Source organism: Phyllostomus hastatus, unplaced genomic scaffold, assembly GCF_019186645.2.
Source record: "Phyllostomus hastatus isolate PE091 unplaced genomic scaffold, TTU_PhHast_1.1 phas_scaffold_93, whole genome shotgun sequence".
NCBI classification, from domain to species: domain Eukaryota; kingdom Metazoa; phylum Chordata; class Mammalia; order Chiroptera; family Phyllostomidae; genus Phyllostomus; species Phyllostomus hastatus.
This window is the reverse complement of record NW_025334042.1, coordinates 22341980-22356868: the sequence shown is the minus strand read 5'-3', so window position 1 is coordinate 22356868 and position 14889 is coordinate 22341980. Positions and strand designations below refer to the sequence as shown.

Sequence of the window (14889 nt, the reverse complement as noted above, 5' to 3'; positions counted from 1 at the left end):
GTTATTGAATGCTTACTGTGTGCCAGGGCTTTTACATGCAAGCTCTCAGTGCATCCTCGCAGCACCTGGGAGGTGGATATATTGTCTCCACGAGGGAACTGGGGCCTTGAAAGAAAAAAAATGGCTTGTCCTATATCACCCTGTAAGTGGCAGCTCTAAAACTAGAGCTCCAATCTCCTAGCTTCCTTTCTCGGCGTGCCGGAGAAGAGGCACCGGAGGCAGTGGAAGAGTGAGAGAAGCAGGACAAGAGTGGGGAGCAGGATCTGAACGCCTGTTGCGGGGGAGACCTGCGTGTGAGGCCAACGGGGCGAGTACTTGGCTCAGTGCGACCTCTCTCTCTAACCATCAGCACTACAGAGACTGCCACCCAGTGGGTGCTCAACTGCTAGCTAGCAGATGTCAGCGGATGGTGGCTGCAGAGAAGTGGTGCTCAGACGGAAGAGAAAAGAGGGGAGGGAGAAGGAAACGAAGCGACCCTAAAGCAAATGTGCTCAGGAGGCAGAAGGGAGGAGAGCTGGCCCAGAAGACTGAGGGCTGCTCTCCTCCACCCACCACCGGCTGAGAAAACAGTCGTGACCCCGCACTCCATTCGCCCGCTCACACGGAGGGCCCGTGGACCTCAGGCTCCGGGCGAGAGGGCGAGTGGAAGCCGCCCGCCTAAGGCTTCCACTCATCTGCTGCAGGAGCCCCCGGCGCCGCAGTTCAGTGCAGCCTTGGGTTCAAAGGACTGCGCCAGTGCCCACAGGGCAGAGGACCGGCTCCTGGCTCCACAGGGAGCGGGTACAGATCGCTTCTAGGGTGTCTGTCAGGCCCACAGCACCCTGCTGACTTGTTTCTGCAGCCCTTGACCCCTGGTCCAACGCCCCAACATTCCTCCCCACCTCCTTTTGTTAGCCCCTTATCCCCGCCGTCCTGCCGCTCCAGCCTCCAGTTAATGAAATGTGGTGAGCGGCTGCACAGACAGCTGTCAGACCCCTCATTTCTCTGCCGGGATATTGGATCCCGCGCTGAGACACCGACAGGTGAGCAGAGGAGGAGTGTTGCAGGGAGCCGAGGGAGGGGTGCGGGCTGGTGAGGGCTCAGAGCGCGGGAGGCAGCGCCAAGCTCAAAGCCCCGAGGGCTCCGCTAAGGGACGTCGGCCCTAGGATGCTGTTTGTGCCCAAGGCCCCTAGCCTTTTCCTCTTCTCCAACACGCAGGAGACTTAACGAGCCCCACACCCACCGCGCCCAGACCCGGGTGGACCCGAGGCTCCTGGCCCGGCACCCTAGGCCTGGCTCGCTTGTGTACCGCGCGTCGTGTCCCTGGTTCTGCGGCCGCGGCCCGGTGCTTCCTCCCACCTCCTTCCATCCCTTCGTTCTTGCTCCCCCTCCTTCCCGCGCTCCCTCCCCGGCGGCCGCGGCCTTTATTAGGGATTCCGCGGCTGTCGGTCCCACCATCCATCCTGTCCGCCGGCAATTAGGCGGCCAGACAAAGAGCAGCTTCGGATGGATGAGGGTCCCGGCGGATCGGAAATGTGAAGGGTCAGCGCTGCCGCCCGCGGCGCACCCCGCTCCCCGCTCTGCATAATCACCCGCCGCCCGTCACTCAGCCGGCCGCCGGGGGAGCTCCGGGCCGGGGCTGGGAGGGGCGGGGCGGGGCTGGCACGGCGGCCTAGGCGCTTAGGGCAGAGCGAGGACGAACCTGCACCAGAGCGCCTTCTGCGGGAGAACGCAGGGCTGCGGGAGACCCAGGGCGCCTGGAGGAGAGAGGGCAGGATGCGCCCGGGAGGGCTTCCTGAAGGCGGGCTGGGGGACGGGTGCCTGGGGGCTTCCCTTGAGGAAGCGGGGACTGTAGCTCCTGGAGAGGAGAGGCTGTTGGCCCCGGTGCCCACTGCTGGGAGGCCGGGAGACTGAAGGCCCAGAGTCTCGGGTCCGTACGAGTGGAATTGCACCCAGGACGAGCCCCTTTAGAGAAACTGAGAGTCTAGCCTGCTGCGCATCTGTCAGAGCAGAATGATACTACGCTTGTATCCCCCATCTCTTAAGTGAAATCCAACCCCCCTACATCAAATCCGGAAAAACTCCAAGGCTGAATGGGCCCGAATGGGGCCTAGAGGAAGTTCAGGGAGGCCGGGTTTTTGCTGTGGATTCTTTGGCGCTAGCTTCCAGCTGACAAATCAACATCTCAATCTGACAATTAGTGGTCGAGGTGGGGGGAGAGGGGCTCTCGCCGCCTGGACCACTTAACCCTCCCAGCAAGCGGCATAGAGGTGGGCGGTGCTGGCAGTGATGAACGACTCGGTGGGGGGAGGAGGTGGGCCGGGGCCCCGAGCGCGCATTCATTACTCGAATGACAGGCGGGCGGCGGGCCGGGCGGGCCGCGAGTGGACGTGCCGGGAAGAGGCCTGTGGCAGGAGAGAAAGAGTAAGGGAGGCGTGTAGCATCCCCACTGCCTGATCAGCTCCCCGATCTTGGGCTCGATCCTGGTACTTGACTTCTTGAATTTGGCCTTTCAGCTGTTGGAGCTGGCGCTGGTTGCAGAATTTGGGGAGCAGAGACGGGGACCTGAGCCCTCTCCTCAGGTTAGACGGTTTAAGGTCTGAGATGCCAAGAAAGGGTGCAGACGGGCCTTAGGACTAGGAGCTTCTGCCCGACCTGGGAGAAATTGTGCGTGTCTGCACACACAGAGATGTGTGTGACAGGGATTGATGTGTGTGGATCTCACATGAGGGGCAGTGCCTGTGTGTGTCGGTGTTAGGGACGTGTCAGCCTGAGTTTGTCCATGGAGGTGCGAGCTTCGAGGGTCTGAGGATGAGCGGGTGCCTCCCCTGTGTGTCTGTGCTCCCCCCACCCACCACCACTGGCTGTCAGCTCTGTTTTCAGTTGTGTAGGAAATGGCAGCCTGCACGGGCGCTGCTGGGGTAGGGAGATACCTGTTACCTGTGGGAATGCTGGTCTGGACGACTGCTCCCTTTCCCCACCTCCATCCCAGACATCGTCCTTTTCCCAGGCTTCCTGGAAGTGATGGATATCCCCCCCCCCAAAGTCTGGAGACCCAGTTGCTGAGTCCTGGGGGAGGAAGTGGTCACTACCAGTTTTCTGTAGTCCACACACAGTCTCCTCACATATACAGTCTCTGATATGCGATCTGAGCCCAACCCACCTGGCTTTCTCAGGCTGGTGGTGATCAGCAGGAGGAGGTGGATCTCAGGAAGGGAAGAGGCAGACCATGAGACCGCCAAGGCCGCCCTCCTCTTTGGGGCCTGTGCTAGTGGCTCCTGGGATTCCTGCTTTGGGTCCCAGGTCCAGTTACTAGTTGACACCTTGGGAGGATAATGATAATCATATTCTAATTCCTCTCCCTGATAGCTCTCATTACCTGACGTTGTCTCCACTCTCCTCCCCACTCTCAAACACACCAAAAGCCTGATCTTTCTCCCTAGCTCTGAATCTCCCGGGTCTACAGGGCAGAGATTTAGGGCGACTCTGGATCTCCGGTCCCCTGTTTTGTTCAGTGTGTCTTTCAGCCATCTTCCTTTTGCCTTGCTATTCCTTACAGTGAAGGTATCTCTTGGATCCTCTGTATCTTTGTTCCTGCAGCCCTCCTCCCTGTGTCTGCAAGTCTCCACATTTAGGGATATTTTCCAAATTCGTCTCCCTATATTTGGGGGTCTCTCTGTGTTCCTCTGGGGCTTCTCCCTCTGGGAATACCCCAGGGCAACAGTGAGGCCCACTGGAATGAAGAGAGGGGGTAGGGCTCCCTTCCTGCTCCCATCCAGAGGCGACTGCAACCGAGGCCAATGTCAGGGCCCGGCCACGGCCAGGTCGCTTCTCATTCAGGGCACAGGCGCCTGGTCGATGCCCCGCTGTCCGCCCCACTTCACGCCGCCCTTCTCCAGGCCCTCGCCCCCTCCGCCTTCCTGGAAAAGGCAAATTTGACATTTTTAAATCCCGAGTCTTTGAGGGATCGATGCGGCCCCGGGGCCCCGCCCGGGGTCGATATTCCTGATTGGGAAGCGGCCGCTGCGCGGAGCCGGGTGTAAATCACGAGGAGTGGGGGAGGGGTCTCGGGGAGCCAAACCCGTCCCAGGCACGTGGAGCCAGGCAGGGTCTCTGCCCGCGCGAACCCCAGGGCGATGGGATGACAGGTCTTAGAGATCGGGACACGAGCCCGCCCAGCGGTCCCCTCCTCCCCCGCTCAGCTCTGGCAACTCTGCGGGCCGGCTCCGGTCTCGCTTCAGCGGCCGCTACCCTCCGTTGCCCCTGGAGCCGCGGGGGAGGCCGGTGCCGGAGCCAGCCGTGCGGCTGCTCCTCTGCGGCCGCTCCCGCGGGGCCTGGGCTTCGGCGGCGGCTGTCAAGAAGCCTACAGGCCGGCCGGGCCGGGAAGGGGCGGGTGTCGGGGGACAGTGGTCGGGGCGAGGGGGCGGGGGCGGGGGTTGGCCGGCGCGGCTCTGACTCACAGTGGGAGCGCAACAGATGTTTGCGGAATTGAGGGACAGCGAAGTGGCGCGGGGCGCCTAGCGTCGCGGAGCCCGGGGCTGGAGGGCGGGGCCGGGGAAGCGGTGGGAGTCCAGCCACTCAGGGGGGCTGAACTGGGATAGGCGCCCCCACCCCCGGGACGGGGATAGTGAAGAACAGAAGAGAATGGATTAAGCGGGGAGTTTCAAGTCCCAAACTACGACTGCCTCCAGCGCACCTGCCCTGCAATTCTTGAAGTTCTCTGTTGGGGAAACCGAGGCAGCGCTGCTGAAAAGAACAAGGAAGGTTAAAAGCGGGATCAGCGCCGAGGCTGAGGAGGCAGCCAGAATTCCCGCGAGGACCTCTGAGTTCACCTGCCTGCACCAGGCCCGCTTCTTGGTAAAAGCACCACCACGCCCCCGGCGCAGCTCAGACCCTCGCTCCCACTTCGGCTTGTCGGATCCCCCAACTCCCCACCCCGCGCCAGCTTATGGAACAACAATTTGGGGAAAACAATCCGGGCCGAGTGACGGCCCCGTAATTGTGACAAAGTGAGTGCGGGCGCCTGGAGAGAGCGCTAGGGCGGGAGTGCGGCGGACCCAGGCGGAGGCAGGGGCGCCTTCCGCCCGCCCCGCCGCCCTCTAGTTCTCATTCCGGTCACCTCCCATCCCTCTCCCTGACTCCTCTCCAATTCTTCTTCTCCTGGCCCCTGGCGCCTCCCTTCGCTTGTTCCTCCATCGCTCTTCCCTTTCCTCTTGGTAACAGCTCTTCTCTCGCCTCCGCCCCGCTGCAGCCCCTCCCCCGGTGCGCCTTTTCCTCTCTCACTTCTCCCTCTCTCCTCCGCCCTCCACTCGTTTCTCCATCTTTTCCTCGCGCTCAGGTCGCCCTGGGGCCCCTGGTTCCCTCGCACAATCCGCTTCTCTCCCTCCCCAGTCCTCGCTTCCTGAACCCTGAGCCTCCTCTCTGGGAGGCCAGCGCAGGCCCGCAACCCTGGGTTCGTCAGTGGCCCAGGGGCCTGGGAGACCTGCCCTCCCCCGCCCCTCCCGCCGCTGCCTCCCCCCGCCCCTATCCCTGTGCCTGGAGATAGTTTGTTTGTGCAGCGGCGGCGTCCGCCGCCAGAACTGTTTGCTGAGCTTAGCGCGCCTCTTCGCAGTGCGGGCCCAATTAAGGCTCATTCATTATTCAGCGCCCGGGTCCGCGCCCACCCCTGGCGGGTGGTTCCCTCGTCTCATCCCGCCCCTCTCAGCCCTGGCCCCGCAACGCGCTCTGACAGGCAGTAGGGAGCGCCGTCTTCCTCCCCCGGGCTGGGATAAGGACCGAGGGGCCTGGGATTGTGGAGGGAACAGATATTGCCAACTGCAGGGAGGAGACATGCGTGAGGCTCACCAGGCCCAGCCCACCCCCAAGTCAAGGCTAGGAGACCTTGGAGAGCCAAGCCTTTTCTGTACAGAGGAGGAAGCAGTCCCCAGAAGCGGCGTGACTTGGCCAAGGTCACATAGCAGAACCAGGACTGGAGCCCAGGATGCTAAAATGAAGGCATCTTTCAGCCCAACTCCAACCCAGCATCGAGGCGAGAGGAAGGCAGACGGCGGCCTTGCTCTCCTGGCGGGACTCCCATCACCCCCCACCCCTTTTTGCTCCTGGTTCTCCCTTTCGCCATAGCTGGCGGAATACAGCCGACCTGAGGTTCCTGCTGGATCGAGAGGCTCCTGAGGTCTCGGGCTCAGGTCTAGACGTAGAGCCCCTTGACTGGCGCGCCCGGAACGGGGAGGCGAGGCAAACTCGGGTGTCTGTGTTTGTGCGCAGGGGTGGAGGGGAGTCTCTCTCTGCAGCCTATCTTTGGGTGTCCCTGCCATAGAGGAATTGGAAGTGGAGCCATCCAAGGCAGTCTCTAAGGACAAGTAGGGATAGAGTGCTTCTTGAGGTGAGGGGGAGTCACTCTCCCATTTGTGGGAGTGGAAAAGGGAGATCCAGGGACTATTTTTGCCTTTATAGGGGACTGCGGCTTTGCCCGGGAAAATGGACAAGGTGAGTCCGGGGGGTCCGCCGGGCCCTATGTGAGCAGCAGCGCCACCTGGCGGCTGCGGCGCCGCGGTGCAGGAGCGCTCGGCCGGGAGTTGGGCACTTCGCCCGCCCCGTGGAGTCTGGGGAGGCTGGGTACGCCCCCCAAACCTTCGACTGACTGTCGGCGAGGACCGGCCGGGGAGGCTGGAGGCAGACAGGTGATCCCGAGGGGGCCGGGGAGGGCCTTAGGGAGGGGCCTGGCCCCAACGATCTGACTTCCGTGGCACTGCAAACACAGAAAGACAAAGTCCATTTGGATGGAAGTGGGAGCGGAGTGAGAGGGGCCATTTTGACGCCGTGGTCCAAGGAAGTGGCTGGGCTGCCGAGCCGGGGAGCCGGGGCGCCGGGGCGCCCAGGCCCGGCCGCTCGCCCTGGGGCTCGTCGGGACTGGCTGGTGGTCCTGAGGCCCGCTCTACGAGGAGGGGAGATTGGCACGCACACTGCGGCGTCTGGTTTGGTATTCTGGGGGTTCACGGCTGCTTTGGAGAGGCTTTCCAGGTCTGCCCTGACGGGAGGTGGTGGAGTTAGGGGGTGCCAGGGTCCAGGCCAAAACGTAGTTCTCCGGAGCTGTTTAAGTGGAACGAATTCAGGGCTTTTTGCAAATTTGACACGTGGAAGGATTTCATGGCCTGGGGAGCTGGGAAGGCTGGAGAAGGGCTAAAACCTTGGCCGAGTGTCTGAGGACAGCCATAGTCAGAGTTGGGCAGGAACTTTCAAAATGTGGAGGGGCTTTAGAAGGGCATCCAACGCACTCCACTCCCCATGGAGTCATTCCCCGGGCCAGTCGTCTGAGGGGAAGTCGAAAATTTAAGCTTCTGAGTTTTTTGTCCCTGTGTTGAGTTCTCAGTTACTCAAGTGAAAGCATTTGAAACATTCCTGCCCCCTAAATTTGGAGTCACTGTGGTTGTCAAAAACAGACGTGAGGTGTTAGTGCAAAGGGTCCAGGTGGAGCAGCATTCCAGGGACACTCAGGAAGACCTGGACTCTCCCTGGAAGGAGATATGGTTACTGTGTTGTGACCTGGATATAGTCTCACCGCTACTTTCTTCCATCTCCTAGGGTCTAAGGATAACTCTGGGGCCATGATGGCCATGATTCTCACAGAGGACCCCAGATTTCTGCACTCTGAGCAATGTCAGATGTCACCAGACTTGTCCTGAGACCTTTTCCCTGAAGGATGGCCAAGGGGCTCCTGGTGACCTATGTCCTCTGGGCTATCGGGGGCCCTGCTGGGCTGCACCACCTGTACCTGGGCAGGGACAGCCATGCACTGCTCTGGATGCTTACCCTGGGAGGTGGTGGTCTGGGCTGGCTCTGGGAGTTCTGGAAGCTCCCAAGCTTTGTAGCTCAGGCCAACAGGGCCCAGGGACAGAGGCAGAGTTCAGGACGGGGGACACCCCCTCTGAGTCCCATTCGCTTTGCCGCCCAGATGATAGTGGGCATCTACTTTGGCCTCGTGGCTCTCATTAGCCTTTCCTTCATGGCCAGCTTCTATGTTGTGGGCCTCCCACTGGCAGTTGGCTTAGGAGTTTTGCTGGTGGCTGCTGTTGGCAACCAGACTTCAGACTTTAAGAACACACTAGGGGTGGCGTTTCTCACTTCCCCTATCTTCTATGGCCGCCCCATAGCTATCCTGCCCATCAGCTTGGCGGCCAGCATCACAGCCCAGAAGCATCGCCGCTACAAAACTTCAGTTGCGTCAGAGACACTTAGTGTGCGGCTCTACCGTCTGGGCTTAGCTTACCTTGCGTTCACGGGCCCGCTAGCATACAGCACCCTCTGCAACACAGCTGCCACCCTCAGTTATGTGGCAGAGACCCTTGGCTCCTTCTTGAATTGGTTCAGCTTCTTCCCCCTCCTTGGCCGTCTCATGGAGTCTGTCCTCCTCCTGCCTTACCGTGTCTGGAGGCTGCTGGTGGGGACTCTTGGCTTCAGCAGCAGCTACTTCCAGGAGTGGGAGAAGCTCTATGAGTTTGTTCACAGTTTTCAGGATGAGAAGCGGCAGCTGGCTTACCAGGTAAGGCTTTCTTCCCTCTCGTTCCTGACCGGGAGTTAGACTAAGCTTTGTTGGATCTGGTGCCCTGATGTGGAAGTCCTGTTTTCATGGCCACTGGGTCCTGGCTTCTTTGAGTTTCTCTGTGTAATGGGGGAAGGTACAGAGGCTCTAATAGTGGGAAAAATATGTGTATTTTATCTACTTTTTATTGAGGTATAACATATACAAAGTATACTAATTTCATGTACAGACCTACATAACCACCACTCAGGTCAAGGTATGAAATATTTCCACCCCTAAGAAGAGCCCCTCACACTCCTTCCCAGAGTATACTCCTTTCCTCAGAGGTAACCGCTGACTTCTGTTACCAGATTGATTTTGCCCAGTCTTGAACTTCATATAAGTGGAATCATTGAGTATGTACTCTTGTGTCTGCTTTCATTCAACCTCATGTCTGTGAGATTTATTCATACTGTTGTACACAATTGTAGATTGCTTGTTTTCATTATTGTACAGTATCCCATTGTATGAGTATGCCAGAATTTATTTGTCCACTCTTGATACATTTGGGTTCTGGTATGGGACTGTCCTGCATAAGGCTGCTATGAACATTCTTGTACATGTCTTTGGTGGCCATACACGCTTATTTCTCTTGCAGGGAGGAGATCTTATCAGGGATGTGAAGTTCCAGATTGGAAAATGGGCAGCTGTGATTAAAGGCAAATTCTGGTTCTTGCCATGAGATCCAGAGCTTGTCTGTGTTTCAAAAGGCTGGAATTCTAATGTCAGGCTCTAGGCCTTTTCTATGGTCAAGTAGGAGCCCATCCCAGAGATATCACAGCTTGATTTTTTAAAATATTTTATTTATTTCTTTTTAGAGAGGGGAAGGGAAAGAGGAAGAGAGGTAGAGAAATATCAGTCTATGGTTGCCTCTCGTGCCCTGCCCACTGGTGACATGGCCTGCAACCCACACATGTGCCCTGACTGGGAATCGAACCAGTGACCCTTTGGTTTGCAGGCCCAAGCTCAATCCACTGAGCCACACCAGCCAGGGCATCACAGTCTGATTTAACAAGGGAGCAGAGAAAGTCCCAGGTGCCTCAACAACTTATGGGGTTCTAATTTGTCAGTTTCTGCTTCCCTAAGGTTTTGGGTCTCTTAGAGGGGGCAACAAATGAAGAAATACATCAGAGATACCGGAAGCTGGTGAAGATCTGGCACCCTGACCACAACCAGCACCAGACAGAAGAGGCTCAGAGGCACTTCCTGGAAATCCAGGCTGCATATGAAGTCCTGAGTCAGCCCAGGAAGCCCAGGGGATTCTAGAGGTGAGAAGAAATTTGAGGATGGACTCTTCCTGGCAGAGCTGGGCAGCTTGTCCCAGCCCAGCTTTGCCCATAGGAGGCACCCAACAGCATTAAAGAAACTGCTTGTAGTGGAGATGAGAAAACCTTAAAGGGGTGACGAAGCTATTGTGGTGGAGGAATGTATTTATGTATTGAATTTCTGAGTTCTTGGCTGTTGTATTCCTGACTTTTTTTTTCTTAAAACCATAAAGTGAAATGAAAGACATTGTAAAACCAATAAAATATCTTTAGAGATTATACCACCTTATCCTACCCCTAGTACATTAATGAGTGAAGAAGGAAGCTTATTTAACATTTTTTAAAATGTTCAAAGCACTGGATTAGGAGGTTGAAGAAAAAATGTGAAGGTTCTAATATTTTACAAATTACTCTGTGACAAAAGGGATTTGATCTGTTCTGTGGATTACTAAGAAGTAAGGCTGATGTTGAACTTCAAACTTTCAGAAAAATATTTTAATTCCATTTGTAGGAGAACTTTCCAAGAGCTACACTTTTCCCAAGAAGGAACAAGATGCTAGGGAGTAGAGGGTGGTGAGTCTCCCCTCACAGACTCTTCTGCTTGGAGGGGTATTGTGGGGAGTCCTCAACCTTTACATGGGTGGTCGGACTGGCTGGATCCTCAGATCCAAACTTAGGATCTGGTTCTGAAGCTGCAACACCTCGCTGCCTGGGCGCTCACCCAGATGCACAGATATCAAAGTCAGCCTTGTTCTGTTTTTTGAGTTATGTGTCCTAAGAGGTGTGAAAGGAGTGCATTGGGATATTGGAGAAGGGACAGATGCCATTGTTTTATGGGGATTCATGTAACAATTCATGATTTTATATCTCATATGCCTTTATGGGGATTTAGGGGAAACCCTAGGGAAACAGCTTGAGTATCTCAAGGGAACCTTACTTAATTCCCAGTTACTAGCCAAGTGTAGAAGACACGGTCCAGGATGCAGAGGAAGACTGGAGACCAGTCACAGGGTGTTAAAATTATATGCCTTAGCCCTGGCTGGTGTAGCTCAATAGACTGAGCATGGGCTGTGAACCAAAGGGTTGCTGATTCGATTCCCAGTCAGGTCACATGCCTGAGTTGCTGGCCAGGTCTCCAGTGCGGGGCACTTGAGAGGCAACCATACATTGATATTTCTCTCCCTCTCTCCCTCCCTTCCCCTCTCTATAAAACTAAATAAACAAAATCTTTTAAAAAATAAAATAAGCCCTGGCTGGTGTGGCTCAGTGGGTTGGGTACCGGCCTGCAAACCAAAAGGTCACTGGTTCAGTTCCCAGTCAGGGTGCATGCCTGGGTTGCAGGCCAGGCCCCCGGTTGCCTCTCAGCCGAGGGATATTTCTCACACTGTTTCTCTCCCTCTTCTTCTCTCTCTCTTCCCCTCTCTCTACAAATAAATAAAATATTAAACAATAAAATTATATGCCTTAACTCCAGCTTTCTTGCTCATTTTTTAAAAAAGATTTTGTTTATTTTTGGAGAAAGTAAGGGAGAGAAACATCAATGTGTGTTTGCCTCTTGCATGCCCCCCACTGGGGACCTGACCTGCAACCCAAGCATGTGCCCTGACTGGGGATCAAACCAGTGACCCTTTGGTTTGCAGGCCCAAGCTTAATCCACTGAGCCGCACCAGCCAGGGCTTTTTTCCAAAGAACTTAAATACCATGATTTCAAGACCAAAATAACTTTCACATCTTTTTAAAGTTGCCAAAAGTGACATATATTTCCTTTGAAAAACACAATTTGTTATATTATTACATGGAATTTTAATGAGACATTTTCATAGACTATTAATTAGTAACTTATTAACTTATGATATGTGGTACTACATCTGAAAATGTAAATATATTAAAAATAATTTGTGAAGTAAAAGAGGCAAAAGAGTAATTAGGGGCTTTACTTGATTTAGAAAATCATTTTACTGTCCTCACATTCTGTTTTTGTTATAAAAATATGGGTGTATATATATTTTAAAATAAAGTGGTATCTTATTTTAAAAATATTTTATTCAGTTTTAGAGAGAGGGGAAGGGAGGGAGAAAGAGAGGAAGAGAAACATCAATGTGTGGTTGCCTCTTCCACACCCCATACTGGGGACCTGGCCCCCAACCCAGGCATGTGACCTGACTGGGAACTGAATCTATGACCTTTTGGTTCACAAGCTGGCACTCAACCCACTGAGCCACACCATTCAGGACCACTGGTTTATTCTTGTATGTGCCCTGACTGGGAATCAAACCTGCAACCTTGGCATATCAAGACCATACACTAACCAAATGAGCTACCTCATCAGGGCAAGATACCCCTTTTCACCTGCACATTCTCCTTGCACAACTCTCTTGTCTTTCCTTTGGCAGATTCATTTCAGTTAGGGAGGCTGTCCCCCGATATCAGTAGTTTTCAATCCTTTTATGCAGAAAAACAGAGGTACTTATATTTTTGAGGTGCTATAGTTTGGGTGGTCTGACACCCGACTTTTACCCCCATTGGTTACTTTAGTGTGGATTGATAATAAGCATTCCACAGGAGATAGTTTTTTTTTGGGGGGGGTGGGGAGGGTTATGGCTGGGGCACTAGGTGAGAAATGAGAAAGCGGTCAAATGTTTATTACCTCTCAGCAGAAAAGTCTGTCTGATTAACTCATGTTTGGATCCCTTCTTGTCCTGTCTGTGAGCAGGTACTGAAACAGTCCTTGCCAGGAATAGACTACCCACCCACCCCTAGAGGACATCTGTTCATACATCTAACAGCCAATGGTATAGTCCGGCCTTTCTATTTTAAAGATAACAGTAATGTTTTGTCAAACTGTTTCTAGAATCACTCTGGCTGGTGTAGCTCAGTGGATTGAGCATGAGCCTGTGAACCAGGGGGTTGACGGTTCGATTCCTAGTCAGGGCAAATACCTGACCAGGTCCCTAGCGGGGAGCACTCGAGAGGTAATCACACGTTGATGTTTCTCTCCCTCTCTTTCTCCCTCCCTTCTTCTCTCTAAAGATGAATAAATAAAATATTTTTAAAAACCTATTTCTTGAATCTAGGCAACTTGTTAAGCACAATACATATAATGATGTCAATCAAACAGTTCCATCAAACAATTCCATCAGCTCCTCAGAGAAGGTTATTATTATTTCTACTATATAGATTAGGACACAGTCATAGGGAGATTCATTTACCCAATGACTTTTAAGTGGCTATGCTGGGGTTTAAACTCTGATCATTGTAACATAAATTTGTGCTGTTAGTCATGACATTCTATTTCTATTGCTATTTTAAAAAATTGAGGTATAACTATAGTACATAATATTAGTTTCAGGGGGATAGCATAATGATTCAATATTTGTGTATATTGTGAAATGATCTCCACAATAAGGCTAGTTAGCATCCATCACCATACGTGGTTACAGAGTTTTTTCTTGTGATGAGAACTTTTCAGGTTTACTCTTCAAACACCATTCAAATAGCAACACAGTGTAATTAAATGTAGTCACCATGGTGTACATCCCATCCCCAGGACTTATGTATTGTACCTGGGAGTTTGCACCTTTGACCACCTTCACCCACTCTGCACACTCCCCCAGCCCCTGCCTCTGGCAGCCACAATCTCTTCTCTGTATCTGTGACCTTGTTTTTTATTTTTGTTTTTAGATTCCACATATGAGATCATAAGATATTTATATTTATGTCTGGCTTATTTGACTTAGCATAATGCCCTCAAGGCCCAGTCCACCCATGTTGTTGCAAACAGCCTTTTTTTCTTAAAAGGAAGAAATGATATAAAACCATATAAATTTAGACCTTCTGGTAGGGAACTCTACTTTGATGCCAACCCTGGGACATAGTCATTGATTTTTCTCATGATGTGCTTCCCAAAGGATCTGACGTAATGGAAATCAGCGGAAAGCAGAAATTCACTAAGATAATTTTAAATAAATATTGTCCTTCAAAAAATTTATTTATTGATTTTAGATAAGGAAAGGAAGGGGGAAGAGAGAGAAAGAGAGAGAAACACTGATTTGTTGCTCCACTCATTGATGCATTCTTTGGTTGGTTCTTGCATGTGCCCTGACCAGGGACCAAACCCAGAACCTTGGGATATTGGGACAATGTTCTAACCAAATGAACTACCTGGCCAGGGTTAAAATAATTATTTTAAAAAACAACAACTAAGATTAACTAGTAAGTAAGAAGTCTTCCTTAGTCTCTACCTGAATTGATTTAATGAAATCCAGTGCATTTGTATTGTCCTGCTGCCACAAATAAAAAATTCATAGGACCTCTTCTTAAACATTTTTAAAGATTTCACTTATTTTATTTTATTTTTTTTTTGAGAGAGGAGAAGGGACAAAGAGAGAGAGAGAAACATAGATCAGTTGCCTCTTGCATGCCCCAAACTGAGGACCTGGCGGGCAACCCAGGCACGTGCCCTGACTGGGAATCAAACTGGCTTTTGGTTCACAGGCCTGCACTCAATCCACTGAAAGGAACTGAAAAGGCCTCCACCCTAAGTCCCTGTCTAGTACAGCATCTTGAGAATAGCTTGCTTCAGAGATGACCATTTTGGCTTCTGTTGAATAGGAAATTTCCTACTTTTCCACCTATTGATTGTCTGTAATAGTTAAGAACTATTTTATTGGACTGAAATTAGCTTTACTAAAATTTCTTTCTAGGTTAGCCATCTTTTGCTACAAAGAACAAAAACCAACAAGAAGTCCTGTCTTGGTGAGAACCCGCCTTTCATCTCATATCCCTCTCGGTGACCAGAGGGCTGACTTTGGATGAGTCGCTTCATCACTCTGGGCCTCAGGATTTTCCTTGCAGCACGAGGAAGTGGGACTTGGATGACTTCTAAGATTGCTTTCAACACTGGATTCTGGGTTCTTTTTTGCCCAGCCTTATGTTAAATGGCTTGGTTTGTCATCTTTTGTGTGCCCTGTTGTGGACACTGTCTTGTGAAGGAAAGAAAATAGGTAATGGCTTGAAGAACAATGTAATGGTCACCATCACCCCCCAATAAAAAATCCACCTCTGTCA

General features: G+C 52.8%; 1 protein-coding gene across 3 annotated transcripts; it reads left to right on the top strand.

The window, feature by feature from the left end:
• The first annotated feature begins 6538 nt into the window (after positions 1-6538).
• Positions 6539-14889, top strand: DNAJC22 (DnaJ heat shock protein family (Hsp40) member C22). Of its 3 annotated transcripts, none has more exons than XM_045829441.1 (4): positions 6539-6659; positions 7561-8518; positions 9644-9825; positions 14526-14889. In XM_045829441.1, the coding sequence occupies exons 2-3, from the start codon at positions 7679-7681 to the stop codon at positions 9821-9823; spliced, it is 1020 nt and encodes a 339-aa protein (XP_045685397.1). In that variant the 5' UTR covers positions 6539-6659; positions 7561-7678; the 3' UTR covers positions 9824-9825; positions 14526-14889. The 3 variants fall into 3 exon arrangements, with proteins under 3 accessions (XP_045685397.1, XP_045685396.1, XP_045685395.1); XM_045829440.1 differs by lacking the exon at positions 6539-6659 and adding an exon at positions 6736-6999; XM_045829439.1 differs by lacking the exon at positions 6539-6659 and adding an exon at positions 6737-6958.

Coding starts and splice junctions, on each gene's coding strand:
- DNAJC22 (XM_045829441.1), top strand. CDS start 7,679: ATGGCCAAGGGGCTCCTGGTGACCTATGTCCTCTGGGCTATCGGGGGC. Junction 8,519..9,643: donor AGCGGCAGCTGGCTTACCAG/GTAAGGCTTTCT, acceptor TGCTTCCCTAAG/GTTTTGGGTCTCTTAGAGGG.